This window comes from Penicillium verrucosum (genome assembly GCF_028828655.1).
Source record: "Penicillium verrucosum strain IBT 35672 chromosome Unknown utg000004l_segment0_segment0, whole genome shotgun sequence".
Lineage (NCBI taxonomy): Eukaryota > Fungi > Ascomycota > Eurotiomycetes > Eurotiales > Aspergillaceae > Penicillium > Penicillium verrucosum.
In genome coordinates, this window is record NW_026643213.1 from 2839520 (window position 1) to 2866888 (window position 27369).

At 47.1% G+C, this 27369-nt stretch overlaps 10 protein-coding genes across 10 annotated transcripts; 6 read left to right on the forward strand and 4 right to left on the reverse strand.

Annotated features, from left to right (window-relative positions):
* Window positions 1–567: 567 nt before the first annotated feature.
* N7516_010420 (mismatch repair ATPase MSH1) lies at window positions 568–3395 on the forward strand (the record flags this gene model as incomplete). Its single annotated transcript, XM_057223139.1, has 3 exons — window positions 568–621; window positions 679–1609; window positions 1669–3395. 3 exons carry the CDS (start codon window positions 568–570, stop codon window positions 3393–3395), a joined length of 2712 nt encoding a protein of 903 aa, XP_057070360.1.
* A 228-nt stretch (window positions 3396–3623) lies between these two features.
* N7516_010421 (ureidoglycolate hydrolase) lies at window positions 3624–4412 on the reverse strand (the record flags this gene model as incomplete). Its single annotated transcript, XM_057223140.1, has 1 exon — window positions 3624–4412. One exon carries the CDS (start codon window positions 4410–4412, stop codon window positions 3624–3626), a length of 789 nt encoding a protein of 262 aa, XP_057070361.1.
* Window positions 4413–5687: 1275 nt separating this feature from the next.
* On the forward strand, window positions 5688–5985 carry N7516_010422 (uncharacterized protein; the record flags this gene model as incomplete). The annotated part of the gene is made up of 2 exons (XM_057223141.1): window positions 5688–5815; window positions 5892–5985. 2 exons carry the CDS (start codon window positions 5688–5690, stop codon window positions 5983–5985), a joined length of 222 nt encoding a protein of 73 aa, XP_057070362.1.
* Window positions 5986–7849: 1864 nt separating this feature from the next.
* Window positions 7850–8527, forward strand: N7516_010423 (uncharacterized protein; the record flags this gene model as incomplete). The annotated part of the gene is made up of 1 exon (XM_057223142.1): window positions 7850–8527. The coding sequence occupies one exon, from the start codon at window positions 7850–7852 to the stop codon at window positions 8525–8527; it is 678 nt and encodes a 225-aa protein (XP_057070363.1).
* A 1516-nt stretch (window positions 8528–10043) lies between these two features.
* On the reverse strand, window positions 10044–11056 carry N7516_010424 (ribonuclease P subunit p30 family protein; the record flags this gene model as incomplete). The annotated part of the gene is made up of 2 exons (XM_057223143.1): window positions 10044–10906; window positions 10981–11056. The coding sequence occupies 2 exons, from the start codon at window positions 11054–11056 to the stop codon at window positions 10044–10046; spliced, it is 939 nt and encodes a 312-aa protein (XP_057070364.1).
* Window positions 11057–11372: 316 nt separating this feature from the next.
* Window positions 11373–12737, forward strand: N7516_010425 (casein kinase II subunit alpha/alpha'). Its single transcript, XM_057223144.1, has 4 exons — window positions 11373–11595; window positions 11704–12077; window positions 12135–12554; window positions 12610–12737. Exons 1-4 carry the CDS (start codon window positions 11481–11483, stop codon window positions 12706–12708), a joined length of 1008 nt encoding a protein of 335 aa, XP_057070365.1. The 5' UTR covers window positions 11373–11480; the 3' UTR covers window positions 12709–12737.
* Window positions 12738–13909: 1172 nt separating this feature from the next.
* On the forward strand, window positions 13910–17276 carry N7516_010426 (valine--tRNA ligase; the record flags this gene model as incomplete). The annotated part of the gene is made up of 4 exons (XM_057223145.1): window positions 13910–13937; window positions 13989–14108; window positions 14196–16211; window positions 16270–17276. The coding sequence occupies 4 exons, from the start codon at window positions 13910–13912 to the stop codon at window positions 17274–17276; spliced, it is 3171 nt and encodes a 1056-aa protein (XP_057070366.1).
* Window positions 17277–18360: 1084 nt separating this feature from the next.
* N7516_010427 (uncharacterized protein) lies at window positions 18361–20363 on the reverse strand (the record flags this gene model as incomplete). The annotated part of the gene is made up of 6 exons (XM_057223146.1): window positions 18361–18414; window positions 18575–18864; window positions 18925–19102; window positions 19153–19833; window positions 19960–20232; window positions 20286–20363. The coding sequence occupies 6 exons, from the start codon at window positions 20361–20363 to the stop codon at window positions 18361–18363; spliced, it is 1554 nt and encodes a 517-aa protein (XP_057070367.1).
* A 711-nt stretch (window positions 20364–21074) lies between these two features.
* Window positions 21075–22758, reverse strand: N7516_010428 (uncharacterized protein; the record flags this gene model as incomplete). Its single annotated transcript, XM_057223147.1, has 6 exons — window positions 21075–21299; window positions 21355–21498; window positions 21555–21863; window positions 21914–22439; window positions 22518–22620; window positions 22683–22758. The coding sequence occupies 6 exons, from the start codon at window positions 22756–22758 to the stop codon at window positions 21075–21077; spliced, it is 1383 nt and encodes a 460-aa protein (XP_057070368.1).
* Window positions 22759–24714: 1956 nt separating this feature from the next.
* Window positions 24715–27289, forward strand: N7516_010429 (Major facilitator superfamily domain general substrate transporter; the record flags this gene model as incomplete). The annotated part of the gene is made up of 12 exons (XM_057223148.1): window positions 24715–25076; window positions 25129–25260; window positions 25342–25426; window positions 25480–25554; window positions 25636–25736; window positions 25796–26228; window positions 26299–26413; window positions 26480–26746; window positions 26800–26917; window positions 26972–27011; window positions 27061–27106; window positions 27177–27289. 12 exons carry the CDS (start codon window positions 24715–24717, stop codon window positions 27287–27289), a joined length of 1887 nt encoding a protein of 628 aa, XP_057070369.1.
* Between the last annotated feature and the right edge of the window lie 80 nt (window positions 27290–27369).

Sequence of the window (27369 nt, forward strand, 5' to 3'; positions counted from 1 at the left end):
ACAAGAATCTGCCTGCGGAGGGTCAAGATTCAGGCCGCGCCGAGACACGAGTTGCCGGCAATTGATCAATCTTAAATGGTCTCACAAACCTGACTCATCCTCCTGCCGCAAGTAATGTCACTTGTAAGGGAGAAATATCAGCCAAGGTTGTAGATAGATGAAGAGAAGGAGAGCAAGCTCGGGAAGATTTCGGTGGCGAAGGCGGAAGGGAGGGGAGCTTTGGATGGTTCTGCCACCCCAAATGGGTTTGGAGCGCGCGTTGCAACAATGCGCCCTTGTCTGTCCACTTCTCATTTAATGCCAGTTTACATGAAGTCTCTGACGAGTTTGATACGTTTATCTTATAATTGTCAAATACACCGGGCTATATGTCACCATGTGCGTCGAACCTTCATACACTCACGCGTGTCCACCGCCGCACCGAAAGTTTACGTACGAGGCGCAAAAACCAAAGCGACAGTAAAGTTGAAAGACCTTCCTCAAGGAGTTTTGAAACTAGAAGCATACGATGATCGGGTGGACGAGGCTCCCCGTTACCCAACTGTGGTGCAGGGGCACCGAAACAATATGCAGACATTCAAGAACTGTGTTATCTTGACCCGGGTCGGGGGCTTTTATGAGGTACGATAATAGGCACAACATGGCTAGAAAAATCCATGCTAAGATACGATCCTGTAGCTCTATTTCGAACAAGCAGAGGAGTTGGCACCACTGCTCAATCTCAAGCTTGCGACCAAAAAGACGAATGGTGGACCGGTTCCAATGGCTGGCTTCCCCTTCTTCCAGCTCGATCGTTTTCTCAAAACCCTCGTCGGAGACCTCAACAAGTATGTGGCTATTAGTGAGGAATTTGCCATCGATCCAGAAGACAAGGCACGCACAGGAGGCCTCCTGTTTGACCGGAGGGTTGCCAGGATCATCACACCTGGCACGCTGATCGACGAGAAATTCATAGATCCCTCCGAGTATAATTTCCTGCTGGCCATATACTTGGATGTCCCATCTTTGCAGTCGCAATTGAAGCAACACGCTGATATCGATCTACAATCATCGCATCAGCATGTACTGTCATCTGTACCACAACAAGTAGGATTGTCATGGCTTGATCTCTCAACTGGTGATTTCTTCACTCAGCTCACGACGACCCAAATGCTTCCATCTGCAATTGCGCGAATTGGAGCTCGTGAGATATTGGTAGACCAGAATGTACAAGATCTTATTGGACATGAATTGCAAATGCTAGTTGGACATGATCATCGCCTTGTCACCTTCTTCCAATATCCTGAAGCATTCAAGCCGGTATCTGAATGGGGGACAATGTTAGAGTCTCCGGTCCCCGAAGATGCTCGCGCCTCATTCACATCGGAGGAAGTAGCAGCTGGTTACAGTCTGCTCGAGTACATTCGCGTGCAGTTGCAAGGGTCGAATCTCAAGCTTCAGCCTCCAATTCGAAGACATTTGAATGAATCAATGAGCATTGATCGTAACAGTCTGAGTGGCCTTGAGATTCTAGAAACGGCGAGAGACGGGTTTGGGAAAGGTAGTCTTCTACACGCTGTGCGAAGAACTTCTACAAAAAGTGGCGCACGGCTTTTACGAGACCGACTGAGTATGTCCAACTAAAATTGAACGCCTTTTGTGTGACTTTTACTAATGTGTGCCATGCAGCTTCCCCGTCTACCTCCTTACAAGTCATCAATGAGCGTCTGGACCTCGTCTCGGTCTTCATAGAACATGTGGAGCTCCGTGACAGTATCATCCAACTTTTGAAGCGCAGCCATGATTCTCAACGTCTGGTTCAGAAATTCGCTTTTGGGAAAGGAGATCCGGATGACCTGATTTGTCTTTCCCGTGCCATTGAGGCCTCCAAGGAAGTCAGGCAAGTTCTTCTAGATCACAATAGACTTTCGGTCTCCAGCACTACAGATTTCAATCACAGTCTTACTATCATGATCTCACGGCTTTTCCTCGATGGTCCCATCGCGCTAGCGGACCAAATTCTTGCAGCCATTGACGAAGAAGGCTTGCTACAAAAGCAGCGCATCGAGGATAGTACAGCCGCAGAGGCAGCCAATCTGGCACAAAAGGTTGCTATGGATGAAGCCACATCTAGCGAGCTCGAAGCACTGCCGAAAAAGGTCAGGGAAAAGAAGGGCGAGCGAGCAGTTGTGGCTGATACGGAGTCCGGTCCCCTCGATACCTGGATCATGAGGCGTGACGCAAGCAAGACCTTGAATGCACTCCACGCGGAGCTAGAACGGTTGGGCCATGAAAAGATTTCATTGACTCACCGTCTCCGTGATTCGGTTGATTCGTCGGCCCTGAGTCTTAAATGGACACCAGGGTTAGGTCACATCTGCCACGTTAAAGGGGCAAAGATATCCCAAAAATCCCTAGAAGACTTGGGAGTCACTCGAAATGTCTCGTCGACCAAATCTACCCGGTCATTCTATCTACCAGCCTGGACAGAGTTAGGAGTCAAAATGGACCACGTGAAGGTTCGGATGCGTCAGGAGGAGCAAACGATATTTGAACGTCTGCGCCGTGAAGTGATTCTGAACCTTGTCAAAATTCGCCGAAATGCAGCAGTCATGGATGAGTTGGATGTGGCGTGTTCATTTGCAACTCTCGCCCAGGAACAACAAATGGTACGACCGATTCTGAACGACGGTACCTGTCATAAGATTATCGGTGGAAGACATCCCACAGTCAAGCTGGGTTTAGAGGAACAAGGACGGTCGTTCGTGAGCAACGATTGCTTCCTGGGCGATTCTGAGCGGATATGGCTCATTACTGGTCCTAACATGGCAGGTAAAAGTACCTTCTTGCGACAAAATGCTCTAATCACAATCCTCGCGCAAGTCGGATCTTTCGTACCCGCAGCTTATGCTGAGATCGGTATCGTCGATCAGATCTTCAGCCGAATCGGTGCAGCGGATGACCTCTTCCGGGACCAGTCAACGTTCATGGTGGAGATGTTGGAAGCAGCTACTATTCTCAAACAAGCCACTCCCAAATCATTTGTAATTATGGATGAAGTGGGCCGAGGCACAACCCCCGAAGATGGCACAGCTGTTAGTTTTGCGTGTCTGCATCATTTACACAATCACAACCAGTCTCGGGTGCTTTTTGCCACTCATTTCCATGCCCTCGCCGATATGACAGAGGACTTTGACAAATTGGCGAGATACTGCACGGATGTGAAAGATATGCCTTCAGGTGCCTTCTCTTTCGTCCACCGGCTGCGGAAAGGTGTCAATCGCGAGTCTCATGCCCTGAAAGTTGCCCACCTGGCTGGTTTACCCAAAGAGACTCTCGAGCTGGCATTGAGGGTCCGCCAGGAAATGAAGGATAAAACTCCATCACCTCGGGTTGCCGATGAAGGTCAACCCTAACCTCGGCATCCTTGGCGGTGAAATGTCATGGTCAATATGTACTTGAAGGTACTATGTAAAATATTTATGTACAGTATCTCGGCTTCTCCTGTTGAAAATACCACCAAATCACATAGTCAAGTTGGAAAATGCCTCCTCGCCTCTATTTGCAATGTCAACTGTCGAGTCTTCGGCTTCACCCAAGAACCCAACACTTGACATTGACATACATAGACATGCATCTACAGATCAGAGTTTAGCGGACCACAACCTCGGACCCTCCTCCGCCCTCCCGAGTTGACCCTTCCGACCAAGGTCAACAACAACACCCTCCCCAAACGCAGTCTCCTGACAATCCTCATCCCCAACTCCGTTAACAAACTGCACAACAACAAAATCAACCCTCCTACGACCCAAAACCACCATAGGCGCATGCCACGTGCCAACACCATAAGTAACAGCCTGACCACCACGCGCCACAAATGCCTTAATATTATTCAGATCCGGCGGGTCACGGATGGTAATCATCTCCCCGGCCTCATTCCTCGCCGTGGCAGTCTGTCCCTTCAGAGTAGGTGCAACCACCACCAAAAACATCGGCTCTTCCTCACCATCCCCGACCTTCGAATGGGCCGATAAATCGACCGGGATGAAAGTCTGATTCGTAAACGGGTGGCGTTCAAGGATGCGCACATCAAAGACCTCCCTGTCAGGCAGCTGTGGGCCGGTGCTGACAGTGCGCAAAGCGCGCGGAAAACAGCAGAACATTGTCATTCGTGCCTCGGAGGCCTGCCCGCTTGGACAGGCATTGGTGTAGCGGTCGAGGAGCGGGGAGATAGGACTGTACTTGAGAGCGGAGTTTTGGTTCGCCAGGATCGGGGTTGGGTCGTGTGGCGGTAGGGATGATGGTTGGGGGGCAATATTTAATTCTCTTGGTAATGGGGAGACCACTGCCGTACCGAATTGTGCGAAGTTTGCCGGTGTAAGAGGCTCTGGGGTGAGCTTGACTGTCGGGTTGCTTGAGAGGATCGGCGCCATGGTGGGCTCTTTGGTGTGAGGTGTGCGTGGATGTGGATGTGTTGTTCAATCGCTTTCGGGCCGCCACGTTATAGCGTGCAGGTCTATACTTGTATAAGAGAGAGGGAGAGAGAAAAAAAAAGAAGAGAAATGAGATTGGATGTGGTTGATGAAGCTAATGTGGAGATGTCGGTGCCCTCCGGTGATAAGATAAGCGGCCGGGTCCGGGGAAGTATAGGATTTTTTTCGATCTATTCATTTTTATATAGAGAATGTTACCTAAAGAATAACACGAAGGACTGCTTGTATTTCTCATTGTGGTTCTTTTGGTTCATATCAACCACATTTCAAGCTCTGCATGGTATGTTGCCGCTTACCTCACGTCGACTAAACTAAAAAAGGTCCACATAAACGAGAAATGGTTCAAAGTTGAATCCAATATCCTTGCAGTGCAGTGCGTGCTGAGGACCTTTAGGGGTGTACAGCAAGTTTTCCGTTGAGACCCCGATATGTATACATAAATCATATAGGACCAATTAGATGATGTACTGCGTATTTACATATGCAGGAGCTAAGTGCGGGGAATTAGAATTAGCATGTGGATATTTCCTTCACCGTTTATATAGATACATTTAGCCATAGGATTGGTTTTAATTCGCTCTTTAATAGAGTAATATCGGTCTGGGAAGCATAAATTCATTGTGTTGGATGTACAAGCATGTACTCTGCAGCCCTGGGGTACTTGACCGGTTAGCTCGGGTATCTCAAGGATCTGAGACAACGATATAAAAAGATAGGATCTTTCGGAATCTATGGTTTGCACGCTAGCCGCAAGGCAACTGCAATTATTTCCATAATTTGGCCGAGTTTTGTCCTAAGTGAGGCTCTGAGGACTCCAAAATAACACACTGGGCCGATATGACCTGCACATACTAAACGCTGACCAATGATCCACATACTCGATCCCTCCTCAATGATACGCACAAATTGACAGCGATAATAGCTATTGGTCTATCGGATCCGTCTCTTCGGAACTGATACCTAATCCAGTGACTGCAGTATAGAATTCAATCAAGTTCACACACCGATGTTTGCAGACATCAACTCGGTGGCATTGGATTCTTGGTATTGCGTTGGCTAATTCTATATGAAATACTTAGATATAAAAGAACTATGGTTTCCTCCTCCCTGAGAGAAGTGCCATTCTATTCTTCTTCTGATATTCGAAACAGCCTACTTGTGCTTAATTGGAAGTAAACTTGCCCTGTGCAAGATATATCAATATCACACGCAACAATGGATTCTTCCAGTCCATCTTCGCCCCAACAAACATCCACCACCACGGGCAGTTCAACTACTCCCGTCACAAGCTCCTCGACTCCTACAACAAGCTCTAGCTATCCTTGTACAGGACAGGCATTAAGGTAAGTCAAATATTTGCTACCCTGGCTATCCAAATTTGAGAATAGTCGGCTAACGCAAACATAAAAACTCGAATAGTGCCAATGAACAATTCGATCAAACCACAGACCACATGGGCGCTTGGATCGGAGACCTCAACCACCCAGATCAGTTCGCATTGCCCAAGTCCTGAGTACACAACCGAGTCCACCCAGACATGACTCTACGGCCGCATCGATGCGGCTATTTGACGGATCCGAAAGGGATACGTGCAGGAAATGATGTTCGTGTCTAAAGAATGCATTTGTTTGTGGATGAACCCAATCATGCATACGAATTCCGAGCATGCCCGAGATTGACGGGTTTGTTTCGCGTATGGCGCCTATTTGGAAGAATGACGCACTTGGAGTTGGAGACCCTTGCGGGGGTCTAGGAGAGACTTGAGATGATACGAACGTCCGACATGGCTTTCTATTTTCTTTTTGCTTTCTTTTTGCTTTTTTTTTTCTTTGCTTTTGGTTTGGACAAGCATGTGATAGGAAGAAAATTGAGGGGAGGAGTCAGAGTATGCAGCAATTATTTATCTTGCATGATTGTGCCAGCAAAATGGCAGATGGCAACATTTCTCGGAGATCCGACGAAATGAGAACGGAGGTCATAACCCAACAAGGAATTTGATGTTTTAGCCGGACTATGTGTTGTCTACTTCGATGCGGTGCTTTCCCCCTCTTTTCCTATCTTGGGCATTTAACTCCGGTGGTATTGGAATGTCAATATCATCCGGTATACTAGTGGCGCGGGTCACCAACTAATTTGATTTGAAGTTGAATTGTTTGTATGTGCATGTAGATGTAACATTAAGTCGCATCTTTAATGCAGTCGTGCCCAAACTGGGAAGACGGGTATGTGCAAGCTTATAGGATTTTAGCGTCATAACGGAGTCGCATACAGCAAGGATGACACGGCCAAGGACTGCTAGTTAGCTTGCCATTTACCCCGATAGGGTCGTGAAAAGCCCTTAGTACGCATGAAGCTGTACCCACGGAGCCATTTGACGTGTAAAGGGTGATCATTTCTACGATGTTTTCAGTAAATAGGAAATACCGTGTCCTTAGAGAGTTTGTATTGCGACTTAGACAATCAACATAAAAGGGGTCATATCTATTGAAGGTGGTCTTTGGTGCAAACTTGGAGTCGGGGCAATATTCAACGGCAATTAATGATAAACACGGAAACAGGCAGGTTCAGTGTTTGTTGACTCGGGCTGATCGTGTCCGGTTTGCTTTGACGGCTATAGCGATATTGGTGTTACCACTCCCGGGGTTCAAGCCATAGATATAAATATCGCTTGCTTTTGTTTGTAAGATGGTAACTTCCAACCCCTCCGCAGGCCGCCTTGAATGGTAGCCATAAGGGTCTTCTTGTCTGGTTTAATATGCCATTGGAATGAGGTCACAGATAGTGTTGAGATGGCTAAATTTGGCGGCCACATGTGATGGCGATCTCTGGTTTGATATTTGTTGCCGTGGATAGTACTACAGTGGGGACAAAATAGAAGAGGAATCATGATCTATTCATAACTAACAAACCAGGGGTTGGAAAAGCCATCTAAACAAAGGCTCAGTCTGTAACAAACAAGCAAACAAGCAAACAAGCAAACAAGAATGCTTGGGATGATGTTCCAACCATTTTGAAGGGGGTATAGATGGTGGGCGGGGGAATAAATCTTCGAACGGTATAATAAGAGGGTCGTTTGTGACAGTTAGCTGGTTTGACACCGTAGTCACCCGGATCATCTGGACGCGATGGGGTCTTTCATTCTGGAGATGGAGCTGGGAAAAAAACGAAGACAAAGGTGATGATTTGTCCTTGGGATGTGAGAAAAACGTGAGAGGAGTTGAAAAGAAGGATAATCGTCGTCCTATTTTCACAATCAAAAGCCTGCTGATCTGATATCAAAACATCAGGTCTCTAATAACAGAAGGCACCCGAGACGGCATAAAGTCATGATTTCTTTACTCTTACTTTTCATTCTCTTCGTTCTCCCTCATTTCAAAATGTCAATAATTCCTATATCCACGGCTTCGGACCAGGACCAGGGCCAGGACCAGGACCAGGACCTTAAACCCACTTCGACTGAATTGATGGCCACTGTGAATCTGCCCCACCAAGTTGATCCGGATGGAGATATCATTCTCTTCACCCCTGAGGCTTCCTTGATTGACATCAGCAAAGGCAATGTGCCAGGAAACTATGCTCGCTTTCAAGTCTCGTCAAAGCACCTCACACTTGCGTCGGATTATTTCAAGCGAATGCTGAAAAGTTGTTGGGCCGAAGGAGATGCTCTTTCAAAAAAGGGGTCTGTTCAGATTCCCGTCAACGACTGCAAACCAGATATCCTTCTGATCATTTTGAACATCATTCATGGACGTACACGACGAGTTCCTCAGAAGTTGTCCCTACCGCAACTGACTGATATCGCCGTGGCCACCGACTTTTTTCAATGCCACGAGGCCATTGAGATATTTGCTGATATCTGGATACGAGACCTTAAATCACTTGTTTCGCCCTCATTCTCAGAAAATACAAAAAAGTGGATAATGATCGCCTGGGTCTTCAACTCCACCGATATTCTTCGACAGGCAGAAACGATTGCTATACAGCAAGGAACAGGTCCCTTCCAGACAAGTAATCTACCGATTCCAAAAAGCATCAAAGGTGTGTTGCCAAAATAGAACGCTTAATCAATTTTCAGACCTGTGTAGCAAATAACTAACTACGTGGTTACAGACAAAATCGATCAATCTAGGCAACAATACATTGAATTGCTCCAATCTTCACTTGGAGTACGGATTGAACAGCTGTTGAATAACCAGGCTGTGAAGCAGCGGTCTTGTCGCCCTGAGTGCGATGCAACATACCTTGGCCTCCTCCTTCGCAAACTAACCGCAAGAAATATATATTACTCAGCCAGTGTGCCTGCAGGTCAATCCCGCTTTTTTACCGTCTCTCTTAAAGGTTTAAGCCCTACTTTCATCGTTTCTATGGTCAACAGTTGGAAATGGGAATCACCTTGTGATGGTCCGCATGGTAAGGGTTGTTCAAACAAATACAAACCCTTTGGGAAGGATGTGACAAAGGAAGCACAAAATCTGCCAACTTCGCCACCGGATTAATCCATCAACATACAAATCGTTTTTGCTTCTCTGTTACATCCACAAATATCAAACCTCATTGAACCGGTTTTCAAGTCCGTTGAAGGTCTGAAATTGGCTTGAGCATTGTCTTCATATGCTGTATTTCTACCTGCGGAACATCAATGTGGACTAAGCTGAAGAAATGGGATATTAAATTGCGCATTCAACATCACTTTTCAGGTTAAAGGGCCCATGACACCCGAACTACAAGACCTGCCTGTGCTGAAGCTCACTAGTGTGATGCACTCTTACCGGCACTAAATTCTACCAACTGAGAGTGTCTTAAGGTCAGCAGCCTAAAGGATTCTGACTGCTAGCTGCAGCATGGCGTGCCCTCTGCGGGCTATTTTGTTGATAGCTCAATAACAAACGTGTTGCGTCTTGTATCTATCCACTAAAACCCCAAAGCATACAGTCAATAGGCATCAAGGTACTCAAGAACAAACTTAGTTCCCGTCTATATACACAAATTTCCGCCTATAAAAATATCTATAGATAGCGCAGTCCAACATCTCCAAGCGCAAGTCCTATAGGCTACCATGGTTTAATTGTGAATGAGAATTATTCTATCAGTCCAAACACCGTACCATACTCGTTGGTGGTGGTTAGAAACGAGCGATTTTCTACAGAATCGACTAGCAAACAACTTGAAGTAAGTGTATTGATGATCTAGTAGGGATTCTGAAATCCATCCATAGATGCCCATTCCAACTAGGCTATGCTTATGTAACAAGTCCGGGGCTACCCTAGTGACGGCACCATTATGATGATGGCTATGTTTCACGTTTGAAAGTGAAGGGTAACATATGGTTCTGCTCTTCAGCGGCGCGTACATCATCATGGTGTATTGGGTGGGTGGCGAATGGGGTCACAGCGGTTGCTAAAAAGAGTCCCAATTGGAAACACCAGGGGAGTGTTTCGACCAGTTTGGCTCACAGCTTATGATACTCGCTAATAGAAAGCCAGGGAATATCAGTACCCCTGGCTTCTACCGGTGACAGAGGAGCAGACTCCCTCAGTAACGAAAATTTAAAGATGCCGTAACAAATTTAAATCAAGTGGCATTCTCCCCTTTGGCATCAAATCGTGCTTTCTTGGCTCGTCGTTTGATTTCTCGCTTGGACAGAGGCTTGTCAGCGTCATCGGCGACAGGCTCAGAACTGATAGAAGCTTTCCTCTTAAGATTGTCCGCTACAATTTCTGGCTGCGCGGGTTCTTTGGCTTTCGGGGCGCTAGCCTTTGGGGCACTCTTTTGCTTTGACGCGGGTCCTTCGGGTTTGGCTTTCTCCCCACCGTGGACGATATCCACGATGCCTCGCCAACTGGTTCGCTTCAACTTGGCCAATGCGGTCACCTTCCGGGACTCTTCGCAGACAGCTTCCTTTCCACGCGCTTGTGATAGACCCCACACACAGGCAAGATTTATCACGTCCCATGGGGCTCGTAGACTCAAAGCTCGTCTTGCTTCACTGGACACAATAATGCCTCGACCTCGTGTCGCGCGGATCAAGGATGTTGCATTCCCAATGAGGTTTCTTCGGGCATCAAGCCCACTTCCCGTGATCCCTGGCCCATAACAGATTTCGATACGGACTCCACGTGAGATTGCCGCGGACAACATTTTGAATTTGAAATGGTATGGAAGTCGCACCGAGAGATCCACGGAGATCACGTCACATTCCAGGTTGGTGCAAGCATTTAGAAGGGATTTTTCATTTGTGGGACGGAGAGCAACAATGTCGTACGCTTGACTCAGGGCGGTTAGGCGCTGATTCTGCGCGGGGTCGGCGAGAGTCAGGTTCAACCGGGTCAGCAGTTGGAGGGATTTCGGTGCGTTCGTTGGTAGAGGAGGAGGAGCGAGGGTCGGCGGGAGCTTCCCGTTGATTATTTGAGACAGGGCAACGGTAGTGTAACCAACTAGAAAGTCAGGTCAGTCCCTCATGTGCTCTAGCCTGCGGATCTTGTGCCGCAAAGCGGAATGAATGACTTACGTTCAGCAAGAAAATTCAAAGTATGGGGCACCTCCGGGTCATCGGGGCAATAAGGTACATTCAAGTCGTAAAACATGGTGGATTTAAAAGAAGGCCAGCCCTGCCTGTGGGAGTTATTGCTTAACTTCTCAACGCTCTTGGTCACATTGAACTGTCCCAAAAAGGCAATCAGAAAATCTATCGGATTAACAGAAGTTCCGATACTGCGCTAACTTCTTTCGGTGGGGTCCCCACAACCCTCTCTGATCCCGTGACCTTAGGCGGAACGGATCTCATTCTATTGATCATATCACGACAATATCTCACTTCGTCCATCCCATTGCTCGAGGCCTCCTGTGAGCACTGTGTTTGGGCTGAATAGTCGCTGGGCCTGTTGCTACCTGTCTTCTATATCAACCTAACCCCCGACACCTCCCTCCGTCACACGGCCGAGCCCCTCGTGACCCCGCCGCACATCTCTCAATTGTGGGCGCACTCGGAAACCGCCTGTCCTCGTCAAGATGGCGCGTGTCTATGCCGATGTCAACGAGCATATGCCTCGGTCCTACTGGGATTATGATAGTGTCAACATCTCTTGGGGTGTTCTTGAAAATTATGAAATCGTTCGCAAAATAGGTGAGAGATGAACAAATCCTGTCCTTCTGCGGCATGTCGGATATAGTTGCCGCAAGCTGTGAACTGCGGGTAAAATTTAAGAACAACCTTTCTGATTATCTACTTTAGGTCGGGGAAAGTACTCCGAGGTTTTTGAGGGTATCAACGTCGTCAACTACCAGAAATGCGTTATCAAGGTCCTCAAGCCTGTCAAGAAGAAGAAGATCAAGCGTGAGATCAAGATTCTGCAGAATCTCGCGGGTGGGCCCAATGTCGTGGCTTTGCTGGACGTTGTTCGCGACAACCAGAGCAAGACACCTAGTCTGGTCTTCGAGGCTATCAACAACACCGACTTCCGCACACTGTACCCCCGCTTTTCCGATTACGACGTTCGCTTCTACGTTTTCGAGCTGCTTAAGGCGCTGGACTTCTGCCACAGCAAGGGCATCATGCATCGGGATGTGAAGCCCCACAATGTCATGATTGATCATGAGAAGCGCAAGGTTAGTGGGCTTATTACTTAGTTGTGGCGGAAAATCATTGTTCCTGACTTATTATAGCTTCGTCTGATCGATTGGGGTCTGGCCGAGTTCTACCACAAGGGCACGGAATACAACGTCCGTGTTGCGTCTCGTTATTTCAAGGGCCCCGAGCTGCTTGTTGATTTCCAGGAATACGACTATTCTTTGGATATGTGGTCCCTGGGTGCTATGTTCGCATCCATGATCTTCCGTAAGGAGCCTTTCTTCCACGGAGGCAGCAACACGGACCAATTGGTGAAGATCGCCAAGGTTCTTGGTACTGAGGAGCTCTTCGAGTACTTGGACAAGTACGACATTGAGCTGGACCCACAATACGACGACATCCTCTCCCGTTTCCCCCGGAAGCCGTGGCACTCGTTTGTTAACGCAGAGAACCAGCGGTTCATCAGTGACGAGGCCATTGATTTCCTTGACAAGCTTCTGCGCTACGACCACGCTGTGAGTTGTTCTAACATATCTTATAACAAGGTGCCCATACTGACTTATCTGAAAGGACCGCTTGACTGCTCAGGAGGCCATGGCACACGCATACTTTGACCCGGTGCGTGCCGATGCCGCGGCCCTTAGCCACAACAATGTGACACTTCCCTGAATTCCTCTCGCATGAACTGTTGATGATCATGGCTCTGATCCCCTTACTGCGATGCCCGGTTTCCAATTTCCGCATGTTGCCATCCAGATTGCGTCGGGGCATCACGACAATTACGTACCTTGTGCATTTGAAATTTGCTGATATGAACGGTACAACGATGATCGAAAACATGAAATGAGCTTGGTCTCCGTACTCCCTGTTCCTCTTTTTTTACTAGCCTTTCTCGAATGATGGGCTGCGGCAAACGATCAAATCCTGAATGAAGACGACTTTGATGACAAGACATCATGACATTTAATTTGCTGGGTCCCTTCATGCCTTTTATCGCCTAGGTCGTTTGGCGTGTCAATGAGCGTGATAAACCAACGTCTTAGATGGGGAAATCACTCTTCTTTTTCATCTTTTCCTACTGTATAGCGCTGCTTGTGGGTTTCCCTAATTGATTTCTCCCTTGTTAGTTGAATCGGTGTTTTGGCCTTTCTACCGGGTGCTTCGTGTTTCAAGGGATGCTTTTCTCCTAAGACAACCCATTGCATTTTCTTAACGCTTTCCTTTTTACGAATGAAACATTGGATGAGATTTAAAAAACGAAACAGAACATGCAACAATCCCTCAAATTGGATGAATTGTATGGATTGATTGGATATTGTAGGTAGGGATCTATAGTTATATGACGCATATATGTCTTAACCCATGTATATGTGTAGAATGATATAGTATAGTAGACTCGAGATCAAACTAGAAACCCGATATCAAGTAAGAACCAATGTCCCAATTCAGTAAAAATAGGTCAGTTCTTATACTCCGTAGATGCCCACGGGTAGCCTCAGATCACCCGTTGGCTGTAGCGTATCACGTGAGGGTTATCGTGTCTTTCCGAACAAATAAAAGACGAATTGCAAGCAAGAAAACACGCGAAAAGAAAAGAATATACAACATAATATATAATATACCTAATGATACCCGATGAGAGTGTTGACTCATCTATAAACCCGCCTCATTGACCTGCCCGCCGACTCCACCGAACCTCCCACCGAGCCCCGCGCTCTCATTCGTTCATTCAGCGTGGGAAATTTAATTGCCCGCATTTCGCACAACCACCCCTCCTTATACCTCTCCATCTCTCAAGATACTTATCCCGCGATTCGTGGCGCGATCGGCGCCTTGGAGATTTACTCCTCAATATCGTGCATTCTCAAGGATGGCTCAAAACTCTGCCCAAATCCCCAGTGAGTTGCCATGACTCATTCTTCAATGGCGCAGAAGCTGACAGTGAACAGCGGCTGAGCCTACGGCTCCCGTGGCCAGCGCAACTCCCCCGATCGCCGATGCCACAAAGGATACCCAAGGTCAACAGGGTGAACCTACCGGAGCTCCCAAGGTGAAGACCGAGAAGGAGTGTATGTTACCACCAAAATCCATATTGGGACCTTTCCTCGGAAGTGGTTATATCAAGAACATATGCTGACACCATGGGTGATTTCTAGTGGAGAAGGAGCGCAAGAAGGCCGAAAAGAACAAGAAGTTCGAAGAGAAGAAAGCGGCCAAGGCCTTGGCTGCCGCCAACAAGGCCGCAGCTCCCAAGGTCGAGAAGAAGGCGAAACCCGAGAAGGACAAGACCGCCGATGCCTACGATCCCATTGTCATTGAGGCCGGTCGTCTCGAATGGTGGGAGGAGCGTGACCTCTTTAAGCCCGAGTTCGGACCTGATGGCAAGGTTAAGCCGGAAGGCTCCTTCGTCATTCCCATTCCCCCTCCCAATGTTACCGGTTCTCTTCACATGGGCCATGCCCTTACCAACGCACTCCAGGATACCATGATCCGGTGGCAAAGAATGAAGGGTAAGACTACCCTGTGGCTTCCTGGAATGGACCACGCCGGTATCTCGACCCAGAGCGTCGTCGAGAAGATGTTGTGGAAGAAGGAACAGAAATCCCGCCACGACATTGGCCGAGAGGCCATGGTCAACTTGATCTGGGACTGGAAGGATGAATACCACAAGAACATCAAGAACGCTCTGCGCAGACTTGGTGGTTCGTTCGACTGGAGCCGTGAGGCCTTCACCATGGACCCCAACCTGTCAGCTGCTGTGACCGAGACCTTCGTTCGCCTCCACGAGGAGGGCATTATCTACCGTGCCAACCGCCTGGTCAACTGGTGTGTGGCTCTGAACACCTCTCTGTCCAACCTTGAGGTCGAGAACAAGGAGATCGAGGGCCGCACGCTTCTCGATGTGCCTGGCTACGACAAGAAGGTCGAGTTCGGTGTCCTGACTCATTTCTGCTACGAGATTGATGGAACCACCGAGCGCATCGAGATTGCTACCACTCGTCCCGAGACCATGGTCGGTGATACCGGTATTGCCGTCCACCCCGACGATAAGCGCTACCAGCACATGATCGGCAAGAGCGCTCGCCATCCGTTCTTGGACCGTCTTCTCCCCATCGTTGCTGACGCCGAGGTCGAGCCCGAATTCGGTACTGGTGCCGTCAAGATCACCCCTGCCCACGACTTTAACGATTTCAACCGTGGTAAGGCCCACAACCTGGAGTTCATCTCTGTTATGAACGACGACGGTACCTTCAACAAGCACGCTGGTCCCTTCGCTGGCATGAAGCGCTTCGATGCCCGTTACAAGGTCATTGAGGATCTTAAGGAGAAGGGTCTGTACGTGAAGTGGGAGCATAACCCCATGAAGGTGCCTCGTTGCGCCAAGTCCAACGATGTCATTGAGCCTATCATGAAGCCCCAATGGTGGATGAAGATGGAAAGCCTGGTTCAGCCTGCCATTGATGCGGTTGAGAATGGCGATATTGTTATCCGCCCCGAGTCCGCCGAGAAGAGCTACTTCCGCTGGATGCGCAACCTTAATGACTGGTGTCTGTCCCGTCAGCTCTGGTGGGGACACCAGGCTCCTGCTTACTTCGTCAAAATCGAAGGCGAGGATGGCGATGACAGTGACGGTAACCTCTGGGTCACTGGCCGTACCGAGGAAGATGCTCGCAAGAAGGCCGAGGAGAAGTTCCCCGGCAAGAAGTTCTCTCTCGTCCGTGATCCCGATGTTCTCGACACTTGGTTCTCTTCTGGCCTGTGGCCCTTCTCTACTCTGGGCTGGCCCACCAAGACCCACGACTTCGAGAACCTTTACCCCACCTCCGTTCTGGAGACTGGTTGGGATATTCTCTTCTTCTGGGTTGCCCGTATGATCATGCTGGGTATCAAGATGACTGGCCAGGTTCCTTTCCGCGAGGTCTACTGTCACTCTCTAATCAGAGATTCTGATGGCCGCAAGATGTCCAAGTCTCTGGGCAACGTTATCGATCCTCTGGATGTTATGGAGGGCATTCAGCTGCAGACTCTTCACGACAAGCTGCAGTTGGGCAACATCGCCGATAAGGAGATTGCCGCTGCTACCAGATACCAGAAGAAGGCCTTCCCCAAGGGTATTCCCGAGTGTGGTGCCGATGCTCTTCGCTTCGCCCTCGTCTCTTACACCACTGGCGGTATGTTTTCACCCTATGTCCCCATTTGATTATATTTACTAATGATGATTTTTTGCAGGAGGTGACATTGCTTTCGATATCCAGGTCATTCACGGCTACCGTAAGTTCTGTAACAAGATCTACCAAGCCACCAAGTTCGTCCTCGGCAAGCTGGGTGATGACTTCAAGCCGCAGGCTGGTGTTAAGAAGACTGGCAATGAATCTCTCTCTGAGCGCTGGATTCTGCACAAGTTCAACACCGCCGCCAAGGAGATGAACGAGGTTCTTGAGCAGCGTGATTTCTCCAACTCCGCCCAGATCTCCTACCAGTACTGGTACTCCCAGCTGTGCGATGTCTTCCTCGAGAACTCCAAGTTCCTGCTGGCGGAGGAGACCTCAGCCGAGACCAAGGAGTCTGCCAAGCAGACCCTCTACACAGCCCTCGAGGGTGCCCTGACTCTGATCCACCCCATCATGCCATTCGTCACCGAGCACCTGTGGCAGCGTCTGCCCCGCCGCGCGGGCGACGAGACCGTATCGATCATGAAGGCCAAGTACCCCGAGTACCTCGCCGAGTTCGACGACCCCGCCGCTTCCAAGGCCTACGAGCTCATCCTCAACACCTCCAAGGCCATCCGCTCGATCCTGTCCCAGTACGACGTCAAGACCCAGGGTGACATCATCATCCAGACTTACGATGCTACCAGCCAAAAGACCGTCTCCGAGGAGATGACCACCATCAAGTCTTTGGGTGGTAAGACCCTCGGCGAGCTGTCCCACCTCGGCCCGGAGAACAAGAACCCTCCCTCTGGCTGCGTGGTGGCTGCTGTCGGTTCTGAGGCTGCTGTCTACCTCCGCGTCTCCAAGGAAGTTGCCCTGGAGCAGGAGGAGAAGGCTCAGGCTAGCCTCGATAAGGCCCGTGAGACTGTCCGCAGGTCCCAGGGTATCATCAACGGCCCTGGTTGGAAGGAGAAGGTTAAGGCTGAGGTCCGTGAGCAAGAGGAGAAGCGTCTGCGGGATGCTGAGGGTGAGGCTGCCCGTCTCGAGGAGCAGGTCAAGGAGTTTGAGAAGCTGCGCTTAGAGTAAATTGTCCGTTGTTGGATAGATTTAAACAAAATATATCAATTGATTCCCTTCTTTCAAATTGTGCTTTATGGATGTATTTATCCGCGGCCAGATTTTGGAATCAATGCTAACCCTAATTTGACATCCCGGCTCGCCAAGAATCCTGATCCTAAACAGAGACAAGACTTACGCTTTTCTCTGCATACAACGTGCATCATGTTGTATCATGTTGTATCATGTTGTATCATGTTGTATCGCAAACATTTCAATTCGGGCAGCACTCAGTCACTTTCAACTGATGGAACCCAGTGTTGTTATCCTTCTTTCTGTTTCCTTGCAAGTACACCAATTCAGGGGTTAATTATCTACAGTAGAAATGAAGTCTATAAATATGGCTTCTATTGCAGGTGAATTAGACGGTTTTAACATTCTACTACTACAATCATATTAGCATCTTTGTGGGATCTCATTTCATCCCAATATATGTTAATATAGGTTCGGTTGTGTGATTTTGACATATCCGTGGGCAATATATAAATATGGTATCGTACTTAAGATATACATAACTAGGCTAGGCAATATATACCAGAAAAGGAGAAAGGACGTGTGATTATTTATTTGGAAAGAAGGGTTATCTATGTAGAGATCTGCGTAATCTGCATAGTTCATCTGCTGTCAAGACCAAAAGAATTATTATCTTTTTGATATAAAAATCCAATAAAAAAAAAAGGAAGTACCTGTGCTAAAATTTAGATAGAGGAAATACAAAAAAATACCAAAAATAGTTTCCCTGGGAATCGAACCCAGAACCTTTCCGGAACATCAGCTAAATCGCATTTGTTAACGGAAAATCATAACCGCTAGACCAGGAAACTGTTAGATGGAATACAAGGCAGTTTAATGCATCATGAGCCTATTCTTCTGATATCTTATTGTATAGTGAAAAGGGTAAGAGGGTAATATATCCATCTTCTCTATACTTACATACATAGAAGATGTATCAGGCATTGACAGCCTGGAAATAAATTTGAGAGAACACCCTCGTCAAGGTGTTACGATAGTTGTCAGAACTCTCTTTCATTGATGCCACTATCGCTGCACAATACTAGTTCCGGGTATCAACGCTTGCTCCATCCAATGGATCTGTGTATGAAAGCACCTATAAAGTAAGGGCCAGTAGCAAATATTAAAAACCAAAAGCTTGCCTGGAAAATATATGTGCTGGTCATATACAAGGCAATGACCAGACTCTGTAAGAACCTTCGAAGCCAACAACGATCTTGCGGTACGGCTAATTCGATAACGAGAGAGAAAAGTACTATGCAATAAAAGTAGTAAATGGCCACCGCGATAAGCATGCCCAATTGACGAATTGTGTTCAAAGGGGCCGTGCCCTCTGAAGACCTGGCGAAAACAAACACGCCCATGTAAATACACGTCACGCAGATGTATGTAGTTGCTGTTCCAAGACAACTAGAGTGAGAGGCCCAGCCAGAGTCTGGCCTTTCGGGGTCCTCAGATGTACTATATCCGGCAGAACTCAAAGGGAGTCGAGATGATAGATGGCCGTCCGATAACTCCCGGGGCACCGAAGTCTCCTCGCCTGGGTCTGTTTCGGAAAGCTTTGTCTTAGAACAAGGTCGTTGAGATCCAGTTTTGTAAAACTCACGTTCTTTAAATGTTTCAGCAATGCTGATGAGGGGTGCCGCCAACATCAATACGGGGACGATTTGGCCAAACGACCATGCTTGCTTGCCGAAATCCAGGGGTATTATAGAGTTGCCAGGAGACAAGTCTAGCATCAGGCGCCAGATACCCCAGATGAAAGCAATGAGGACCCAGGTTGCCTGTACGAGTTAGGAAGGTCACGTAGATATCGTGCAGAAAGGGGGCATACCTCGAGGGCGAATGAAGCACATGAGACCAACATGAAACGCCAAATCATCACCATACCAAAAACAGGCCGGTATGCGAGTGAACGTTTAAAGCTGTAAATCTCTCCTTCCTTACAGAAGTTTCTGAAAAGAAGCCAGAGAAGTCTCTGCAGCTGGTCATCAAGCCATCTAGTAGCTCGGTTAACACCCAAGGAGAGAGACCTATGTAATCTCACAACTCGAGAGACAAACGCAACCACGACAAAGATTGCGGATACTATCGGTGGCCAGAACCATTGTGACGGATCCCAGTCATCCCGATCAGCATGAAATACCGTGGTTTCTGCCCATTCCTTGTCTGGTCCAGGAGTCAGATAGCAGCCGAGGATGCAAATGGCGGGGGTAGCTTTGGTATCCTCAGAAAGCAAAACCCATTTGGGATTAGCCGTAGGTATCAGTCCAGCAGCTAGCAATGCCGCAAGTACACCCATCGCGACCAATCTCCATACGCGCTCAATGGCATGCTGATGAAGATGTCGTCGTAACATTGTCAGACATGAAAGATGTGTCAGACAGGAGAACCATGCTAGGTCCAGAATAGTGCGCCATTTCAAGGCTTCCAGGCCACTTTCAAGTTGTGTAAATCCACTGAGAAGGATTGCAAAGCCGGTGACGATTTGCAGGTCACTCATAACCAAAAGGCACTGTTCCAGGTGTGAGCGTCGGGAAGATTCGGCGACAGAAAGAATCAGTCCAGTGGATACGCCATATATATTGAACGATGCCACTAATCAAGAATTGATAGCTTGTCTTGGGGAGACCGACCATACCTTTATTAGGACTCTCTCAAGCCGAGATCTAGCACGGGGCGACAAAAGTTTGCGTGAGTCCAAGACCCGTTTTGAAATATATGCCGGCCCCGATCGTAACAACCCCAGTATAAAGTCGTCCAACGGGTTAATCTGATCCCACATGAGACCTTCCTGGGCTGCGTCTGGGTCTGCATTTTCAAATGGATCCACCCAAGGGTCGTAGACGGTGAGATAATATACGATTATGATAAGAACAGCAAGTGCTGCGGTCGAAATATAGCTAACGACAATCTAAGAAAGTCAGAATCAAAAAAGAACCACTCCTTGAAGAGTACCGAACTCACTCCGGCCCCGCTAATGTCGTTGTCAGGTTCATAAGGCCCCGGTGGCGCCGAGCAATCAACATGAACCGATTCAGCCATGCTTACGCGAATGCATAAATATGGTTATCGATCTCAAGAAGACAGTGCCGCAAAACATACGTGGACTTCTGATAAATATCGCCCGATGATCATGTGCACAGCCCCGCAGGGTGAGGCTGGGGCCGTATGAAGATCAATACCACAAGGGCTGAGGGATGGATGTCTGATGTATGAGGCACTAACATGGAGGCCTAAGGCCACCATCACAACAACACCGAGTCCTCTAGGCTTGCTACGACTCAAATCCAAGCTACATCATAAAAATATATATATGCCTTTGGATCTGTTCAACGCTAAATACTAAGTGATTTTCTATATATTTTGCTTTTTAGACACGTCAATTATTATATATTAATAATTCAGGACTCCTACGGAATCGAGACTAGGTCGATGCAGCTACTCTTGGCATTGTAATTGAGACTGCTTCAATGCATATCGTTCTAGTCTGGTAGATCGAAGTCATTAGATGTCCAGCACCCACGAGTTATTGTGTAGACAGTTGGCTTTCTATCAAATTTAGGAACTTTCCACGAAAATCCTTATTCTATATCTCTACTATAAACCCCCATCCACCATCTATGTGAAGATATAAACGCAAAAATATCTAGTTCTGATAAAAGCAATGCAGTCTATCTGTTCTCTAAAATCAACGCGTGTCCAACTGAGCCGGCCAAATGAAAGATTTCGACATGTCCACCCGAACGTAACTTGTTAAGTATCAATCGACATCTCCTTAGTCTCCTCATGTATCCTGGGCTCCGGAACGCGGAAAATCCGCCTCATTATCTGCTTTTTGTGAGACCATAAATGCCATATCACATATGTAAGACATCCCAAGATAATTGTAGCAACAACATAAATCCAAAATTGCCTAGATACTTTGAATTCCTCAGTTGTCCCATCATCAAACTTGAACAAGTTCATCCCGAAGATAGACTGTTAAGTGGTGAGAACGAATTATATGTTGGGACATCGGGGTATCACTTCTTACCGACATAAGGCTTGCGGGTAAATAAATCAGTGTCAGGATAGTGACTACTCTGTTGGCCTTAATCATGCGGTCGTTTAATTCAACCATTCGGTTGTTGAGGTCGAGCATCTCGTGGGTCATCCTGACATCTAACCCTAATGTCGACTTGAATGCCTGTCAGCGAGGGGTTTAGTGACTATATTCTGACTGTTGCCGCTTACCATGTTTAGGATATCCTTGAACTTCTCCTTCAGCACTTCTACCCCGACAACACACCCCTCTAGACGGTCTTGATGGTATCCCACACACGCGATAAGTTTTTGAAAGTCGTTATCTGGACTGTTATGCCGTAAACTCAGAACACTGCTCAAATCACCTAACCTTGTGAGAGTGTCCAATATGACCCTCAATCTGTATGAGGTAGGTACTAGAAGGTCGCGCGTGTTGTAAATCGCCGTCAAGTTGGTTGCACCCCCAGCAGTCAAAACGCGATCGATGTTTCTCAATATAAAGTCCAGGGATTTATCAGTCTGGAATAACAGTCAGAAAATCCAAAGAGCAAGTATTAGTGAATACTGACATGTCTATCCACTTGATAACCCAAGCTGTTCACATAGGAGCGCCAATTATCCAGACAAGAAGAGAAAGCAGCGGAATGAAGGGTATGCCATGCATGGCCCGGGCGTAGAACCTGCTGGGAAAGCGAGGCATATTGCCTAATTTCTTTCTGCATGGGTGTATTATTACCGACATGAAAGAAGATCCAGAGATTTTGAAGGTCGTTAGGATCATAGTGGTGGAAAACAGCCATTTGTCGCATAGTCCAACTGTGAACTCCCCTGGTACTGGGGTTGGAAATGTGAGTCTGTAAGAGATATCTAAAATATTGTGTAAGGCCTTTCGGTACGTGGATAAGTTCTGGAGAATACTCACCTTGAATACCATTCTCGCCACTTTGAACCTTCATTCCCCCTTCACCTACAGCTGCACTCATGGGTTTGTCTCCGAATGTTGAAGTCAAGTCCCATAATTCGTCGCCAATACTATAGGTGTCCTTGAGCGTCTGTAGAGCATCCTTTGAGATATGAAGTGGCCTGATTGATGACCTGGAGTGTATGGAGCTAGATCCCACAGAAATCAGAGTGAGACAAGGGGAAGAATTTATAAATTAATATAAATCTTACATGATGCGTAACTTTGGAAGTGGCGTCTTTAAAATATGTTCTTGGAATAAGCCGTTGTTGTTGAAAACACTCGCATTGAGCAGATGCATATGTGATGTGTCGACTATAAGGCAAGGCACGAGGGTCAGAATCCGCTCAGTTTTGTTCAAATAATGTCAAGCATACCATCGCTCTGGTAAACAGATATGTCGGCTGAATCTTCAGGGAGAGAGAATGCAGAATAGAGTGAATTGGTAGTCATCTTTATTGGGAAATTCTATGGAGAATTATCCGTTCGATGCAAACCAGGCTTTGAGAGAGAGTTGACAGGAAACCCGGGCAACCCGAGGGCACCAAGACTTAAATGTGAATTCTAGGCTTAGATAACAACAATAAAAATATGAAACGCCTTAGCGTATTATGATGAGAGGCTCATTATTACATATTCCTTAAAAGTAAGGCTAAATACAGGCAATTACTGATGATAAGCCCATACCCTATCCCTGAAGCCCAGGCTACCTACCTCGGTCGTTTCTAGAAGGCTATGTGATCTAAATATCAGAAGATGTAAGATGTATTCTTTCCTATCACGCTCAGTTTGAAAATAGAGTGGCAGGGCTGAGGTAGGACACAGCCACGTCACTAAGGCACAGGCCCTTTTAGGATTTAGGCCAAGGCAGATTCCCAAGGGTTGAGGCAAATTCCTTAAAAAAGCAAATAACTCGAATCGCTAAACTAGTTGTTCAGCTCTAGTTCACCCGTTCATCTTCGCAGAGATCCCTATTAAAGCTAAACGTTAGCAACCATCGACAATACTATAAGACCTTGATAAATCTGCGTACGCTATCTCATACTAGATAGAGAGAAATCATATTAGCAGCATACAATCAAATGTTCAGCTCACGGGAGACTTGCCTCTTCCACCTCTCGTGGTGCTTGAAAAGTAAATCGGCTGCAAAAGTACTGTAAGATTGGCTTTAGCCTTCACATCAAGCTTCTATAGGGAACAGTGTTTGCTCACTACAACTTGGATATTGCACCCAAATAACTGGTAAAGCCTACTCTCAAGCTTTGAGCGGTCAATATAGCCACTTATTCCTTCTCTGAGTGTGGTCGAAACTGATCCAGTTGGTGAATAGATTGAAGACATTTTGGGGCGAAGTCGTGTTGACTGGAATTTGGGGCCAAGTCCGGAGTATTTTCCAGCATAATGCGGATTGGGATTCCAAGACAAGAAGTGTAAGATTTAATGGAATCAATGAGAAGGGTTATCACCTCTGTACCAGTACCCAAATCCATCTTCCGAAGAGCCCCTTCGTAAAAGCCCTAAGATCTTAATATCATGAATATATGTCATCAGACGCCATGCACCCACGGGGTTTTTGTTTCCAATAAAGAACAAGTGCGGCTGTAATATCAAACTCAGCCAATTATTAATTTTCCAGCCACTCCCTTATGCACCAACTCTGTCATCTCGTGGTCGCCGATGTCTATTTTCGTTCCCACTACAACGCGGCATACGCCGATAGGTGCAATATTGTGACTTTCATTGATTTCACCCGCAGATGTTGGTGAGGGGTAACAGAAAAAGCAAATTACCCTGATTTACATGGGGTATCACTCATTTTTACTCATATTTGGCATTAACATGTACACCAGCCATACTAGTTAGTTATATCCTTAGGAAAATTCATGTGGAGAAAGATAGCCGCAGTAAGCACGGGGTAATTCTGGGGAGAACTACAACATACGTATATTAAAACTAACCAAGTCTTCCAAGGTTGTCTTCGTTGTCTTCCGCTGATACCCGCAATTTACTTCTTTGTAGCTATTCAGCCTCTTTCAGCCCAATGTCCTTCCTAGTACGAGTTTAGTGCAGTTTATCACAGAGTGGTGGCTTTTGGTGTGTGGTCCGTTCGCTTCTTGGAAAGATGTTAGATCAACTGTCAAATTCACCTGGGCATTAGCGTTAAAATTATGGTCACAATGTGTACTCCGTAGAAGAATATTATGTGGAAATTTGGAGGCTCTTCCAAATCTTTTCAACTCTTTTTATTGACTCAGCAAGAGGTTTATTCCACCTGAGCCCAGGACCCATACTGTCTAACCATCTCACAAAGATCTCACCAGTTATTTTCCCCGGATTACTCTGTTATATACCTGGATCTGTTAAATCGTCGCAAAAGCGCCGATTGGCGAGGCTGCAAGATGAGTGTAGATGCCCAACATTGGGGTCGCCCAACGTAACACATCACACCAAACCTTGTCACATCCAAACACATCTAATGGCTTTCCATCAATCAGAACAGATAACCCACTCGACGATATAGGATCCTCCGAATTAGAGGCCGATGTCACAGCCTTCCACAGTAATCTCAGCCTCGATACTGTCGTCGATTTGCGAACCCTGATCAACGGCGCGAGACTCGCAAAGCAACGCTTGCGCAATGTCCCGTCTGGGCTTACCCCGGCGGAGTTGGAAACTATAACCAGGGAGAGTTCGGAGAAATACTTATCGTTCTTGCAAACAAGGGGGCTCCTTGTTACTGTTATGGCCACAGCCTGTGCGGCAATCACACAGTATGTCCCTCACGCGTGTCAACCTGGTGCCTGATTTTTACAATTGTGGTAGGGGATGGCAGCAATCAACAATAAATGGCAGTGCGCTTTTGAAGTGGCAGGATGATCTTGGCCTTGATACTGGCCATGACAGGATTTTGATTGGATTCATCAATGCAGCCCCTTGGCTTTCTGGCAGTCTTATGTATGTTGACTCCCAACTCCAACCCAACTGAGGAACAATCCCAACATGTTACTCTTCATCCAACTCTAACCTCGATCACAGAGGAACATGGTTGAGCGATCCACTCCAAGAAAGATTCGGGAGACGGCCCGCGCTCTTCCTTTCTGCCATTTCCTGTGTTGCTGTTGTAATAGGTAGTAGTATTTGCCTCAAAATGTTGCTTGATCGTGACTGATCCAGATATTGATCACAGGAACAGCTCATTGCCATTCATGGAAGACGCTACTGATCTGTCGGGTACTCCTTGGTGTGGGGGTATGTTGATTCTTTTCTTTACTTTCCTCTGCTCCATCCCATTTCAACACCCTACCATCTGACACGCTTCCATCTGCATAGATCGGATCAAAAGCTTCAATAGCCCCTATATTTGCCGCTGAAGCAGCACCTGATAAACATCGAGGTAAAATCTTGATGTTGTGGCAACTGTTTGATGCACTGTACGTTCAATCTCTCATTATAGGCTCCCTTTACAAGCCATTACCTAACTCTCTTGCAGTGGAATATTTCTCGGTTTCTTCTGTGCACTGATTGTGATGGACAGTTGGAGAGTACTCTTGGCGACCGCGATAATTCCCGCCATCGTCCTTCTCTTTTTGGTGTTCATGTGTCCCGAGTCGCCCCGATTCCTGATACAGAGGAACCAATATGCCGATGCATATAAAAGCCTCCTCGAGCTTCGAGGAACACCCATTCAAGCTGCCCGAGATCTTTACTACATTCACGCTCAGCTTCAAACCGAGGCTATCACAATATGGAATCCCCACGAAGAGAAATCATGGTGGTTAGAACGAGAACAGATCTATGCCTACCAAAGTTGGATCAACAGAGGTAGTTTCTTCCGGCGGATGATGTGTCTCGCCACCAATCCGCGAACCCGAAGAGCGTGCACAGTGGCTTTGATAGTAATGGTGTCGCAACAACTATGTGGTGTAAGTTTCGCTACATACACGTCTTGGGTCTTCTTTTGAATAACGGCTAACCCTTCAAATAAACTAACAGATCAATGTTTTGGCCTTCTATTCATCTGAACTTTTGCACACCGACCAGAGTAACTCGAGCGAATCGAGTGATGCCTTGTCTACTTCTCTCACAGTCATCAAGTGGTACAATTTCTGTATGTGATTATGGAAAGAACATCCTGACTCGAGAGGGTTTCAACTAATTTGCCGAAAACAAAAAGCATTCGGTCTAGCAAACTTCCTCTTCACTTTACCTGCATATTTCTTCATTGACTCGCGTGGACGCCGACCCCTGCTACTTGTCTCATTTCTTGGGATGCTTTTAAGCCTGATAGCAGTCAGCGGCTTCTTCAAAATCGAGGACCACCATACACGATTAATTATGGTAGCAGTCTTTAGCTGTTTACCTTTTGTCTTTTTCTACTCGATCGGTGCTGGGCCCATTCCCTTTACATTGAGTGCGGAGGTGTTCCCTCTGTGCGTGCGCGGTAACTTGATCCTCCCCTTCGCATTACCGTTAGTGTGGACTAATAAATGGCAGAGGTGGGAATGAGCTTCAGTGTTATGGTCAACTTCCTTGGTCTCGGGCTTTTAGTACTCTTTGTGCCTGAGTTGACCACTGAATTCCACGGCGAGGGGAATCTTCTCTTCTTCTTCTCGTGAGATTACCCTTCCTAATGCTTGGTCTGCTCAAATACTGACTTATATTACAGAGGCTTGAATCTATTGGCACTCATCTTGATTTTCTTCTTGGTTAGTCTCGTCTGTCTCTTTTGCGCTGCGTTTCATACTAATAGTTCAGGTCCCCGAAACCAAGGACGTATCACTAGAGGACATGAACTCGATATGTAAGGTTTTATGCTGACTCCAACCGGGAGGACTTTTCTTTGCGATGATTATATGCTAATAATATTATAGTCGCTCGAGCAACAAAAGAACATGTTCGGGACCACTGGAGCAGTCCCCTCTATGGAGGCCGCCACGCCAGGGAGATTGTTAGTATAGCTCTGCAAAACAGACAAGGTGTATAATTTACTTGGAAATATTATGAATGTGTAGGTAGTGTATGTCTCAATATTAATAAAAAAAGGGGTGTTAAGTCACAGTTGAA